This window comes from Hemiscyllium ocellatum, chromosome 29 (assembly GCF_020745735.1).
Source record: "Hemiscyllium ocellatum isolate sHemOce1 chromosome 29, sHemOce1.pat.X.cur, whole genome shotgun sequence".
In the NCBI taxonomy this organism is placed as follows: domain Eukaryota; kingdom Metazoa; phylum Chordata; class Chondrichthyes; order Orectolobiformes; family Hemiscylliidae; genus Hemiscyllium; species Hemiscyllium ocellatum.
The window spans coordinates 44,574,895-44,589,074 of record NC_083429.1 but is presented as its reverse complement, the minus strand read 5'-3'; the positions used below and the strand labels follow the sequence as shown (position 1 = coordinate 44,589,074).

Genomic DNA, 14,180 nt, shown 5'->3' with positions numbered 1-14,180 from the left:
CGAGCAGTTGTCTCACTCTTGCAAGTGAGAGCATGTTTTATTTTGTTATTATTCACTCATGGGATTTGAGAATTGCTGACTGGACCAACATTAATTGATCGTACCTTGAGAAGGTGGTGAACTGCTATAATCCATTCAGGTTAAGGCCACCCATACCTCATTTAGTGAGGGAGTTCTAGGATTTTGACCTAGCAATGCTGAACAAACAGATATATTTCCGAGTCAGGTTGGTGTGTGGTTTGGAGGGGAGCTCGGTGTTTCCACAGATCCAACTATTGCTGCAGTTGAGCTTCTGACAGCAAAGCTGGGATTACCCTTTGCAGGTAAAAAGTGAGGTCTGCAGATGCTGGAGATCACAGTTGAAAATGTGTTGCTGGTTAAAGCACAGCAGGTTAGGCAGCATCCAAGGAATAGGAAATTCGACGTTTCGGGCATAAGCTCTTCATTGGATGTGTCCCCATCCTGGTGCCTGCTGGGGGAAGTATACTTTCTTGCAGCTTCAAAGCTAAAATGCATAATCTCACCAGTGTCCTGCTGTATCTTGAGTTAAGGCAGGTGCAGAAGGCCCTCTAATGATATCTGTCATTAAACAAGCACCCAGCTGGCATTGGGTAGGCAGGTGTGGTGTCCATCAACAAGGCTGTGTAAAAGTCCTCAGCTACTGGCTTTCTCCAGGCTCATTTGTAACTGCCTGTGCCCTACCAGCTCAGGTAGAGTTGCAATTACCCTTTCATTCCTATTCCACCTATTTCCTGGTACCACGAAGGAGTGGGACGTAGGGTAGATCATCAGCTACTTTGAGATGAATCCACTACCTTTTATGCAAGTATTACACAATGGAAATTATTGCTGTGAGTAGAATCAGGTATACTGTCTGTGGGGGCTGATTGCATTTCGATGCACACATGCACGCAACCATACACGTGCAAAGACACACATGCATGTACACGCAATCTAATTGATGTATTAATGTTCACTGATCATTCAGGCAGTTTAGGCGACACGGTGGCTCAGTGGTTAGCACTGCTGCCTCACAGCCCCAGGGACCCGGCTTCGATTCCAGCCTCGGGCGAATGTCTGTGTGGAGTTTGCACATTCTCCCTGTGTCTGCATGGTTTTCCTCCGGGTGCTCAGGTTTCCTCCCACAGTCCAAAGATGTGCAGGTTAGGTGAATTGGCCATGCTAAATTGCCCGTAGTGTTAGGTGCGTTGGTCAGCGGGAAATTGGTCTGGGATGGTAACACTTCGGAGGGTCGGTGTGGACTTGCTGGGCTGAAGAGCCTGTTTCCATACTGTAGGGGATCTAATCTAATCATTCACTTGATGGTTCCATTTGGCTGACCCCCGAGTGTCTTCTGCATGCTTCCTGCTGTGGGCTCTTCAGCGATCCGAATAGCTTTCTTTTCAATGAAATCTCCCAAGTAACTTGCCCAAAGCTTCAGCAAGATCCCCAAGGATCTGGCAGGCTGTTAGCTGCCTCTTTATAGATAGCTCTGTGAATATTGTTTTGCTATCTTGCGTGTAAATGTGTGAAGGTTTGTGCTTTAATAGAGTAGGACATTACTGATTATCAAATAACCATCAACCTTAGAAAGGTACACTTGCGAAGATCAACCTGTTGCTCTTGGCCTTTGTGTCTCTCGCTGTCAAACCACTGACTGGTCTGGGCTGTGGTCAGTTGCTACAGAAATATACCCAAATGACTGGCAGCAATATGCATGAGGTGGAGCTAGTAATCCTCCTTTCCTGTGGAAAGAAACCTGAATTAACATTTCCGATTTATTAGAATTGGTAACAGATCATTGATGTGAAATGTTAACTCTGTTTCTCCCACGTGTGTCTCTAAGATACACCCAAAGGATTGTGAGACAATTGCTAGCTCTCCGTTGAGTGAGTCACCAAGATTTGATTTTCACTCTTGCACTTGAGTGCAAAATTCAAGGCTGAAATCCTGAGGGAGTCAACATTTTAAATTCAAACAATACCTGACGCTTAACTGTCAGTCTTTGTTAACTGAAGCCTTCTCTGTCTGTACCAATCAACAGTCTCCTATCATCCGGTGAAAATGTTGGTTTTCCCCATAAATTGATATTCTTGATATCCTGATGAGTACAGGATGGAAAATCTTCAACTAAATGTCTCATTTTGGAAATACTTAAGTTCAGTGCTACCAAGCAACTGTTCTAATATTCTGATTATGTTGCACACAGAAGAACTTCTCCTGTCTTTTCCAATTGTCTTTCCACCCCTAACCTACCCTTGGGATAAAGAAGGGTCACTGCAACTGTAATGTTAACTCTGTTTTCTCTCCACAGACCTGTTGAGTTTTTCCAGTAGTTTGTTTTTTTTCCAGTTAATGATATTGGAACAGGTCAAAATCAGACTTAAAGTTATGCCCTTCTCATGGTCAAATTGCTTGCTGACATTTGCTGTCTAGACTTGTACTGAAGAATGGGTGTTTGGATGAGGTACCTTTTTCATCATCTTTTCACTGAGAGGAGAAATCCGTGGACCCAGGAGAGGAAGATGGGGAAGAATTAAATATGTCCAAAACTTTTTTTTTCCAAAGATCGTATTACGACGCTGTTTTCTTTTCTTCAGGCAAATCCTGTCATGCCTCAGGTGAATCTGCTGCCTCAGAACGTCAGGCTGTTGAGGTCCCCTCTCCTGCCACAATCTGCTGCTGTGGATACATTCTCCTTTCTGCAGACTGGGTGCCAGCCGGAATTAGGCTTCATGGAGGAAGATGTCAGCACCCCCAAGGTTAGTCACTGGCTCTGTTTTACTTTGATGTCATAGAGATACACAGCAGGAAAATTGACCTTCCAGTCCAAGCTGACCAAATATCCTAAATTAATCTACTCCCATTTGACAGCATTTAGCCCATATCCCTCTAATCCCTTCCTATTCATATGCCTATTTTTCCTATAGCAGGCAACCAATATTGGAGTCAGGCAGACAGAAAAATTCCATTGGTCGTCTTGGTGTTAGATTCAGCTTGACACCACTCTTGTGATGTGACTTGGGGCATTTTCCTATGTTAAAGACAGATGAAGTTGCCCAGTAGTGCAAAAATGTAACATTTCTAAAAAGGGGCATGGAACCAACTTCAGTTGTTCTGCTTCTGTTATGTGAGTTGAAGAGTGTGGCGCTGGAAAAGCACAGCAGGTCAGACAGCATTCCTGATGAAGGGCTTATGCCCAAAACTTCGCCTCCCCTGCTCCTCGAATGCTGTCTGACCTGCTGTGCTTTTCCAGCACCACACTCTTTGACTCTGACTGTCCAGCCTCTGCAGTCCTCACTTTGTCCTTGTGTTAGTAAGTGGGTGTGTATGTGTGGTTAAAACAAATGGATAATTACTGTGCAAAAATGCACAACCTGTGGTTAAAGTTAAATGAAGATAGTGGAATAGTTTTATGAGAGGTGGGAGAAAAGTCAGTGCAAGTTCTGGAGTTCTTGATGGATAAGATCAAATTGAACCTATTGCTCAGGCAGAATCCAGCTGGGCAGATCGTTAGAATTAGTTGAGTAGTTTACCTCATGACACCCTATGCAGATCCAGGCTGCTCGTGAGTGTCAGCTGGTGATACACCTCCCTCTGAATCACAAGGTTTTGACCTTGGGTACCAGCCAGGCTGATGTGCAATACTGAGGGAGTGTTGGAGATGCCATCTTCTAGAAGCGTGGTTAATCTGAGGCAACATCAGGTATATGTAACATATCACATGGTACTATTTTGGTGAGGAGCAGGGGTGTTTAATGCCAGTATCCTTGCCAATATTTAACCTTCAAGGAACATCAGCGAGACACACTCTGAAGAATTGTCATATCGGGCATGAAATGTGAACTGTTTCACCCTTTCCACAAATGCTGCCAAACCTGCTGAGTTTCTCCAGTGTTTTTTTTTGTTTTTAACTTCAGATCTCGACATCATTTCTAAAACTGATGTCACAGAAAAACAAATGCGCTGGCCGTTGCTGTTTCTGGGATCTTGCTGAACACAGATTGGTAACTATGTTACAGTCCTACAGATCCAAAAGGACTCAATTGACAGTTAAAAAAACAAACTTTGAGACATCTGGTGATTGTGAAAAGAGCCACAGAAATACAAGTCTTCCAGTTTTTTTTGTTGTCTCAGCCCTTTAAGTTAAACGGCAAGGACCCTCATGAGGGCAGGCTATGTCAGCTTGCTCCTAGTGGAAGATCACTGGGACTTTTAGGTGACAGATGCATGTGGTTGGTGTTTTTTGTAACTGCTAGATAATCCCAGCAGATGCAGCCACTAATACTGGCTGTAGCACAGATGTTATATTTTCTCTCTTTGTGTAATTTTGAGCTAATGTTAATTCTCCTTGCAAGTATTTCTCAAGGCAGTTATCATTGTCTCAACAAAAGTAGATTTAATGGCCAGGCAAAGGTCAAGTCCATTTAACTAATCCGAACCATTAACTGGTTTTAAAGCAGCCTGTGGTTGAGTTTCCATCAGTAAGTGAGGTAGCTGGCTGAATGCAATCCATCAAATCTTTTGAGTCAATTCTGTGTGTAGTGCAGATATAATTAGCTGTAACTTTTTTAAAAACTGTAGTGCTAAATATTGCCTTGGAGGATACAGGTGTGACTTACAACACGTTGGAACATTGCAGTGTGGATATTAAGGTAATTTTTCACACTTGAGGTGTCCTCTGTAATCCTGGAAACTTGTGGAAGAGAAATTCCTTACTCTGTGTGCGTTCATCTCCATTGAGAATTCACTCGTGCAGGGGTGGATGGTATCGTCAATACCCTGCCTCTATCGGAATCTAATTACAGGATTCAGTTCCATGTTTACGTGTTTGAGTGTGGCACAATTGGGCCATTGTTGGGAATTAAGTGTGTTTCCTTTTGTATCCATTATTATATTTCCTGTTCTGCCAAAGTCAACCCAGTTTGTATATTCTCATAATGAGATGCCGCATGAGTAGAGCTAATACAGTGAGGAGTTTGGAGCAGTTGGCTACATTCGAAGAGACTGGACCAACACAAATGTGATGGGCTCAAAAAATCCTTCTCTCCTGCAATCTTACACTGTGAAGTACATGAAGGGAGCAGACCAGTTGCCACAACAAGTCATAATCATCATTTTAAACCTACCAGCCCTTAGAGTCATAGAGATGTACAGCACGGAAACAGACCCTTCGGTCCAACCCGTCCATGCCGACCAGATATCCCAACGCAATCTAGACCCACCTGCCAGCACCCGCCCCATATCCTTCCAAACTCTTCCTATTCATATACCCAGCCAAATGTCTCTTAAAAGTTGCAATTATACCAGCCTCCACCACATCCTCTGGCAGCTCATTCCATACGTGTACCACCCTCTGTGTGGAAAAAGTTGCCCCTTGGGTGTCTCTTATTTCTTTCCTCTCTCACCCTAAACCAATGCCCTCTTGTTCTGGACTCTCTGATCCCAGGGAAAAGACTTTGCCTGTTTACTCTATCCATGCCCCTCATAATTTTGTAAACCTCTATAAGGTCGCCCTTCAGCCTCTGATGCTCCATGGAAAACAGCCCCAGCCTGTTCAGCCTCTCCCTATAGCTCAAACCCTCCAACCCTGACAACATCCTTGTAAATCTTTTCTGAACCCTTTCAAGTTTCACAACATCTTTCCGATACGAAGAAGACCAGAATTGCACACAATATTCCAACAGTGGCCTAACCAATGTCCTGTACAGCCGCAACATGACCTCCCAACTCCTATTCACAATACTCTGACCAATAAACGAAAGCATACCAAACGCCTTCACTATCCTATCTACCTGCAACTCCACTTTCAAGGAGCAATGAACCTGCACTCCAAGGTCTCTTTGTTCAGCAACACTCTCTGGGACCTTACCATTAAGTGTACAAGTCCTGCTAAGATTTACTTTCCCAAAATGCAGCATCTCTCATTTATCTGAATTAAACTCCATCTGCCACTTCTCAGCCCATTGGCCCATCTGGTCCAGATCCTGTTGTAATCTGAGGTAACCCTCTTCGCTGTCCACTACACCTCCAATTTTGGTGTCATCTGCAAACTTACTAACTGTACCTCTTATGCTCGCATCTAAATCATTTATGTAAATGACAAAAGGTGAAGGACCCAGCACCGATCCTTGTGGAACTCCACTGGTCACAGGCCTCTAACCTTGTTAACCAGTCTCCAATGGGGAACCTTGTCGAACACCTTACTGAAGTTCATATAGATCACATCTACCGCTTTGCCCTCATCAATCCTCTTTGTTACTTCTTCAAAAACTCAATCAAGTTTGTGAGACATGATCTCCAACATGCAAAGTCATGTTGATTATCCCTAATCAGACCTTGCCTTTCCAAATACGTTTTTTAAAAAAAACTGTTGCCACATAGTTTAGGCATTTATAAAATTAATTTAATAATGACAAATGTAGGAGCTCTAGCATCATTGAACCTCTCATTAATGACAGGCTTTCACATTTAAATTTGGTTTCTTCCAGCATTTCCAAGTGTTGTGGCATTGGTTTGATCAGCCAGCAGAGCTTTGAGGAACAGAGTTTCAAACATGAAATGCTCTCTAAATTCGAGTGTTTTACTTCATGAATTAACCTGCATTGAGGAATAGTCCAGGGATTAAAACAAGGATACAATGAATTGTTCTACTAAGATGTGTGAATTTTTGTAAAATTCTTCCTGAAAAGTTGGTGGAAGCAGAGCTTTTGTTTTTAAGACAGCGATAGAGAGATTCTTGATCATCAAGGGACAGAAAGGTTCTGGGGCTAAGTTTGGAATGTGGATTTGAGGTTACAATCAGCTTTGCTATGTTTTCATTGTGTTGTGGAGCAGGCTTGATGGGGGCAAATGTCCTTGTAATGGTCATATTTTTGATCTGTTTGAAAAGATGTCGAGCAAAATTCAGCCCCTGCCCTGACAAACCTGTGTTGTGAATAATATTTCCAGGGCATGGAGCCATTTGCAGGGGACAGTATGTACTCTGAAGAGACATACTTGACTGAATTGTCAATGAACTGTTCTGACAAACATTTGTAATTAATTCTGTTGGTCAATTTCCTCATTTCAGATGTCAGTGTATTAAAATGTGAGGATGTCTTTGTACTTGGAAACTGGGGAGAGACAGTAAGAAAGTCTGTCACTAGGAACAAGAACCTGCACTGTATCATAAATAGTGAAAACCTAGTTGCTGTTTGGGAGGAAGTGACTCAGACAAACCACTCACTGATTAAACTGAGAGTAAAATGGAGGAAGTGCCTTTTGGTATTTCTAGAATCTTCTGACTGAGCAGACAAATGGCAGGATGTTTCCCACTTCACAGTGAAAATATCTGAATGTTATGTCTGCAAATACCCAGAATTCTACAATGATCCATTCTTATTCCCCAGCTCTATTTTCAATTCCTGCTATCTTTTTTTCCTACTTTGTTTTTTTTCACAGTTCTAAGCAACTAATAGAACTGCAGGCTCGTGGAGTTTATTGATGTGTTTCAAATTGTGGATATGTACAGGAGAATATCCAAATAATCAAAACCGTTAAAGGCAAGGTACCATCCTAACCTGGAACAATTAAGGTCATTATTCCTTAATTAAACCTGTGTCTTGCCACTCCCTCCCGAACAGCACGCACATAACGCATTGTTTTTCATGTGGTGTGCAAGAACTCCACCCGCTATCACCTTCTAAAGGGCAGTCATGGATGGGGGCAACAAATATTGACCTCTCCAGGAGCACCCATGTCGTGTGAGAGTAATTTTTTTTAGAAATCAATAAACAAATGAGGGAGAAAGGATAGGAGGAATTGCTGACGAAGTTCAAATGAAGCGAGGGGAGAGGATTGTGTATAGTCTAAATGCCACACCAACCAGTTGAGGCAAGTGGCCTAATGGAATGGTGTGCTGTGAGGATGGTAAAGACTGGCCCATACAAATCTAGAAGTTAAAAATTCACTGATGTTGGATAACGTATTCCAGATTATTTGTTTTTTAAAAGTTAAGATTATACAACTTAAGGATGGAATTTTGCGTTGGGAATTGTTAGTGTATTTGCTTGGTAATAATTTGCCACTCTTCTGGTCAGTAAGTCATAGTTAAAGCCTCAGTACAAAAAGCAGACAGAGCACTCTCTAAGGACTATGTGAAGATATCATATACGCGAGTAATCCTTTTAACCAAATTTCACAGGTAAATGGTTGTCTTCTGGATCCTGTGCCTCCTGTAATGGCAAGGAAAGGATGTCCACCATCTCCTAGCAACATGATGGAGACGTCCATCGATGAGGGGATAGAGACCGAGGATGACTCGGAAGAGGACCCCGCCCAGGTGTACGCATCATTTCAGGCAATGCGCTGTGGCCAGAGGAGGCACACTCTAGCTGAAGTGACCAACCAGCCAATGGGGATGCCAAGTACAGGTACAAGCCATTTAGCCTGGTTTCATTCCCTCATTTGCTCAAAGGCTGCTTTCTTTCGAAATTCCAGTTTCGAGATTGACTGATGCCCCCTGATATATTGTGTGTGTTATAATTGAGCTTCCAGAGTGAATGTTAGCCAGTTACTCATCCCTGTTCCCATTTACAAGGATGTACTGCAATGAATCACCACGGTTCTATTAGCTACTCCTTCCAAACCCACAACCTCTACCACACAGAAGGACAAAAGCAATAGCGAGATGGGCAAACCGCCATCAACAAGTTCTGCTGTAAGTCCCTCATCATCCTGACTTGGAACCATATCAGTGTTGTTTCATTGTCAGAGTTAAAGCCCAAAACGTCCCTTTCAGAAGAACTGTGGTGTTCCCCCCACTGCAAGAGGGCAATGGTTCAAGATGGCAACTCACAACCACCTTCATCAGAGCATTTAGGGTTGGCCTAGCCAGTGTCGCCTAAACCCTTTGGGCGAATATATATTTATATATATATTTTAAATTCTTCCTTTTGAGACCAACGCAGTACAAGGTGAATCCTTATTACTTGACTTCTATTCCTGGGCAGGGTAGTGGTTAAGAATGGGAACTTTACATTTGTTTTTGTTTGGACCCATCGTAGTTCAGACAGGAGCGCCCCTCTATGTTCTCACTTTATCCTACTTGCTAAAGGAACCAGTGGAGGAGTTTGTAACACCTGGCTATATTAAAATTTTTAAAAACACAATCTGGAAAGCAAAGTCAATAACTACTTTGAAAAACAAATTGCACACATACATGATAAGAAAATATTTGCAGGGCTCTGGAGGAAGAGTAGGGCTGTGAAAATAATTGATTATCTCATTCAAAGCAGCAGTACAGGCTCAATGGGCTGAATGACCTCAATCTGTGTTATATTTCATTTCAGATTGCCCCAACTGCATTGTAAGCACTACAGGTCTGGTATAGCGTGCAGGTATCTCCCCTGTCCATTTATTAGACTTTTCCGAGTGGTTTTATTATTAATCCAAGGGTAAGATTGATCTCCAGGATGAATGTAGTTGACCTATTTTGATTTGATTTAAGCTTTATTGTCATGTGTATTCAAGTTCAGAATTGGTCAATGAGCTCCATCAGATCACATGTTTGTCTTAACCCTGGTCTAATAAAACCGGACCCTACTGCACCAGTTTCCTTCCAATTCTTGAGGCCTCTCTAGGAGACATTTGAGCTAAAACCTTGGTAACTACATGTTACCTTCTATCATCATCTTAGTTGTGGCATTCCCAGTCGTGCCGACCTCTGTGTGAAGGGGACAGGGTCAACAAACCACCTAAAGCACTTGTCTAATCAAAGTGTAATGATTTCCATTTAACACTCGGGCTGTGTAAAATGAAGTCCATTGCACTGTCGTCTGTTGCCCTGGTAACATTTGTCATTTTGTTATAAAGCCCTCTCTCCTGCTGATTCCATCGCCATGACGACACTGGATCCAAGGAATGTGGCAGCATTTCCTCAATCCCAGTTTTGCTGAAGCCTTTTGTTATACAGTAAATGGAAAGGAGGGGGGAGTCTTCATTCCATTGTTAATATATCCCTGGGTCTGCCCAGTGGTTATTATCACTTACGGCAGGAAATACTGGAAGTGATAGTGCAGGGATTTCCCACAGTTACTCAGAACCCTTGCTGTTTAGCATTAAATGAACAACTGTTTTACTGTGATCTTCTCTAATTATAAATTTGCGTTCAGTTTTGGCTGGGTCAACAGGGTTCAAAGCTGAACCGCGGACTGGATTCGATGAGTCTATGGCCTATTCTGATCCTAATCTATGAATATATCTATTGTCACAATGCAGGGAAACTGTTCACTATAGGCAATAATCCATCCTTGGGAAGCGTTGATTCAGAATACGATATGGGATTGATGCACAGTGAGCTCAATATTCTGGAGGACACACCACCCCTGAAGGAGGTTGTACTCGTCAACCAACCAGTGGCACGAATGACCCCACCACTGATTGGCATCCGGCCACCGAATCCAGCAATGGAGGCACTGACTTCCCAGAAACGCGAAGTGCATAACCGGTCACCGGTCAGCTTCCGGGAAGGTCGAAGAGCTTCTGATACATCTTTAACACAAGGTGACTACCCACCATGTCTTTATTACCATCTGTGTTGTGTGTGTGTGTCTGTGTGCGTGCACTGTATGGGTGTGAGAGCTTTGTCAATAATATCTAGCTATGTCACAAGAGGGTTAATTTCTCCTGCGCAGATTCGATTGTGAAAATGCCCTGTTACATTTCCTACAAGGCATCTGGGGCTTTAGAATCCAGTCCTTATTGCCTCCGTTTCCTGTGGTGAAATATTGACCCGATGGGCCGGACTGTTCAAGGGCCAAGGTTTGTCTGTTGGGAGAGCGTCTGTGTCCCAATTTCACAACTGCATCAATAGCCCAATGTGATATTTTTGAAGCGAAGTCCAGTTAGCAACCAGGGCGCAATATAATTGGAGACCTACCGACAGCAAGAGTGGCGACCTGTTTGTCAGAAAGGGCCTCTCAAGGTGTTTAACATCGCTTGCAGTAAAAATTGTTCACTACTGCCCGAGTGTTGATGTGGAAGGGGAGCTCAAGTGGAGTGGCCTATGCTCGTAGCTGTAACAGTTTTGTGAATGTGGAGGGCATTTCCAAAGCCACATGGAGCACATAATGGTGGGAATGTGCCATAAACCAGCCCCATTGGGATTTTGCAGGTCTGCCTCTGGTCCCACCTCCCCATGCAATTGAGAATCCAGTCTGTTGAGTCCACCTGATTTGTGTTGTGTAGAATGCTCTTAAATATATCAACACAGACACAGGAGTGTGCTGCCCAACAGACCTGTTCCTATCATTAAAACTATATCTACCTGGCATCTGAACGATCCTAGAAGTCTTCCTTTGCTACCTTCCCTGAAAGACTATTCCAGGTATTGCTCAGCATGTGTGAAGACACCTGTGGTCATCAGACCAGTTTGAACTTGTTCCACTGTCATAGAGTACGTTTGACTTGGTAACATAGCAACGTCAGTTGATCACCTCCATTCCCCTCCCCCATCAGTCACCCGTTCCCCTCCCCACCACCTCCTATGTGGTCTTAGCCTTTCCAGTTCTCTCTTAAAACTGGACAAGTTTTAAGAATGTAAATAACAAAAAATTATTTCTACTGGTCAGTGAAGTTAAAAATTAGTCAATCCCTTTAGGAACGCAATTTGGCAACACTTACAAAGGCCAGAAAAAGTCTGGAATTTCCTCAAATGGCAGATGATGAATTGTTAACTTTTTGAATGTGAGATTGATAGTTTTTTTTAAGCAATGGTATTAAGGGGAAAGATGGGCATGTGGAATTAGATGACAGGCAAGCTGTGTTCTTAGAGTAGGCTGGAGGAGCTAAATGACTAATCCTGTCGTTCTTGGCGACTGTAAACTTAGGATTGATACTAGACCAGAAATGGGAGGCCAGTCTAATTACTTGAATGCAAAGGACAACTGGGATATGGCAGACATTAAAACAAAGCAAGCTAGTCTGTGTGTACTTGAATAAAGGTATTAAATGGTATTAGGCAGCATTATCACGAAGGGCATAGTGGCCTCCTTTGTGTTGTATCAGCCTATTATCCTGTAAGAGAAAGGACAACAGGAAAAATCAAGTTGAGTAGAAAATCGGGAGCAGGTACTTACGCAGTCACTGACCTCTTCTGTGGTTAAATCTCTGATTCCTCATTCACCTTTCCTCCGTGATGATGACTCTAGTCACAGGAGCTGTCCGCCCAGCAACAGAACTGTGTGTGAATGTGAGATTAGAGTGGTGCTGGAAAAGCACAGCAGGTCAGGCAGCATCCGAGGAGCAGGAAAATCGACAAATGTCCTGATAAAGGGCTTTTGCCCGAAACGTCGATTTTCGTGCTCCTCTGATGCTGCCTGACCTGCTGTGCTTTTCCAGCACCACTCTAATCTTGAATCTAATGTCCAGTGTCTGCAGTATTCACTTCCGCCCTGTGTGTGAATGTACCTTTTTGACTTAAAGCAATAGCTTTGTCAAGTAGTTCAATTATTTCTTTAATACAAATTCTTTTGAATTGACCCAGATCTTGTTGGCAACACAAACCTGATCTTTCTGGCATATATGCCCCAGCCCTGGTTTTAATTTCAACTGCATCAGCTCTCCCAGCATCCAACAACAGTAATGTTCTCAACCAGATGAAGCCAGTCACACTAAAGACTTCTATCAGACCGCAAGCCACCAGTTTTTATCATTAACTTTTTATTAAATTTTAAGAGTGTGAAATAAAGATTGGAATATGCACATAGAATTAAGGTAGAAGCTAATTTTTCAGTCGTGATTATGTTTTAGTATATTATTAAAAGCTTGCATCTCGTTCAACGGCACTTGACGTTTTGAAACATAATTTATTTATTCTTTCATGGGACGTAGACCATCAGACATAGGAGTGGAAGTAAGGCTATTTGGCCCATCGAGTCCACTTCGCCATTCAATCATGGCTGATGGGTATTTCAACTCCACTTACCCGCATTCTCCCCGTAGCCCTTAATTCCTTGTGACATCAAGAATTTATCAAACTCTGCCTTGAGGACATTTAGCGTCCCGGCCTCCACTACACTGTGCAGCGATGAATTCCACAGGCCCACCACTCTCTGGCTGAAGAAATGTCTCTGCATTTCTGTTCTGAATTTACCCCCTCTAATTCTCAGGTTGTGTCCACAGGTCCCAGTCTCTTCGCCTAACGGAAACAATTTCCTAGCGCCCACCCTTTCCAAGCCATGTATTATCTTGTAAGCTTCTATTAGATTTCCCCTTAATCTTCTAAACTCCAATGAATACAATCCCAGGATCCTCAGCCGTTCTTCTATGTTCGACCTACCATTCCAGGGATCATCCGTGTGAATCTCTGCTGGACCCACTCCAGTGCCAGTACTTCAAATGGGGCCTAACCAGAGCTTTATACAGTCTCGGTAGCACAACGGTGCTTTTATATTCCAACCCTCTTGAGACCGTCACTGGCAAAGCCAGCATTGGCTTCCCATCCCTAATTGCCCTGGAAATAACAGACTAGCTCAACCATTTCAGAGGGCAGTTAAGAGTTAACCCTGTTGCTGAGGGCCTAGAATCATGTGTAGGCCAGACCAGATAAAGAAGGTAGATTTCCTTCTCTAAAGGGCATTTTGTGAACCTGATATATTTTTATGACAATCAATGATAGTTTTATGGTCACCACTATTGAGATAAGTTATTAATTCCTGATTTTTGCAAATGGAACTAAAAGTCCCCCAGCTATTGTGCTGGGGTTTAAATCAATCCATATCTCCATAACATTAGCCCAGACCTGTGGGTTACTAGTCTAATGTCTTTGCCACCGTCTTCCCCCAGATTAAACTGTAAAACATGTGGTTCAGATCAAATAGTGATTTTTGTCCGTGAGTCTGTGGAGGAGTCCGCACCCTCTGGTTTTCTGTTCTATTTTCAATGGGGGGCCACTACAGGTTGCTATCATTTTCACAAGGTGATAAAGGAGAATGCTGACAAGTCTGTGTCATTACAGCAACAAAACACATGCCATTATCATCATCTGCCTGAAGCAGCTGGCTTTTTTCCTCCAATCAGCTGCTTTTTGTTTGCATTCAGTCGACCTCACTGTCTGACCGATCTTTTCTTCTTTTAAGAAGGAAAGACATTTATGTGAACAGATCAGTAGTTCACCAAGGGAGGTGTAATGGGACTTT

General features: G+C 43.0%; 1 protein-coding gene across 1 annotated transcript in view; it reads left to right on the top strand.

The window, feature by feature from the left end:
* The window catches only part of sik2a (salt-inducible kinase 2a), a 148,728-nt gene that overhangs the window by 123,017 nt on the left and 11,531 nt on the right, over positions 1–14,180 (top strand). The window contains exons 9-11 of the mRNA XM_060846697.1: positions 2,601–2,762; positions 8,186–8,414; positions 10,261–10,545. Of these exons, the coding sequence (XP_060702680.1) occupies positions 2,601–2,762; positions 8,186–8,414; positions 10,261–10,545 (676 nt within the window). The remainder of the gene's footprint in view (positions 1–2,600; positions 2,763–8,185; positions 8,415–10,260; positions 10,546–14,180) is intronic.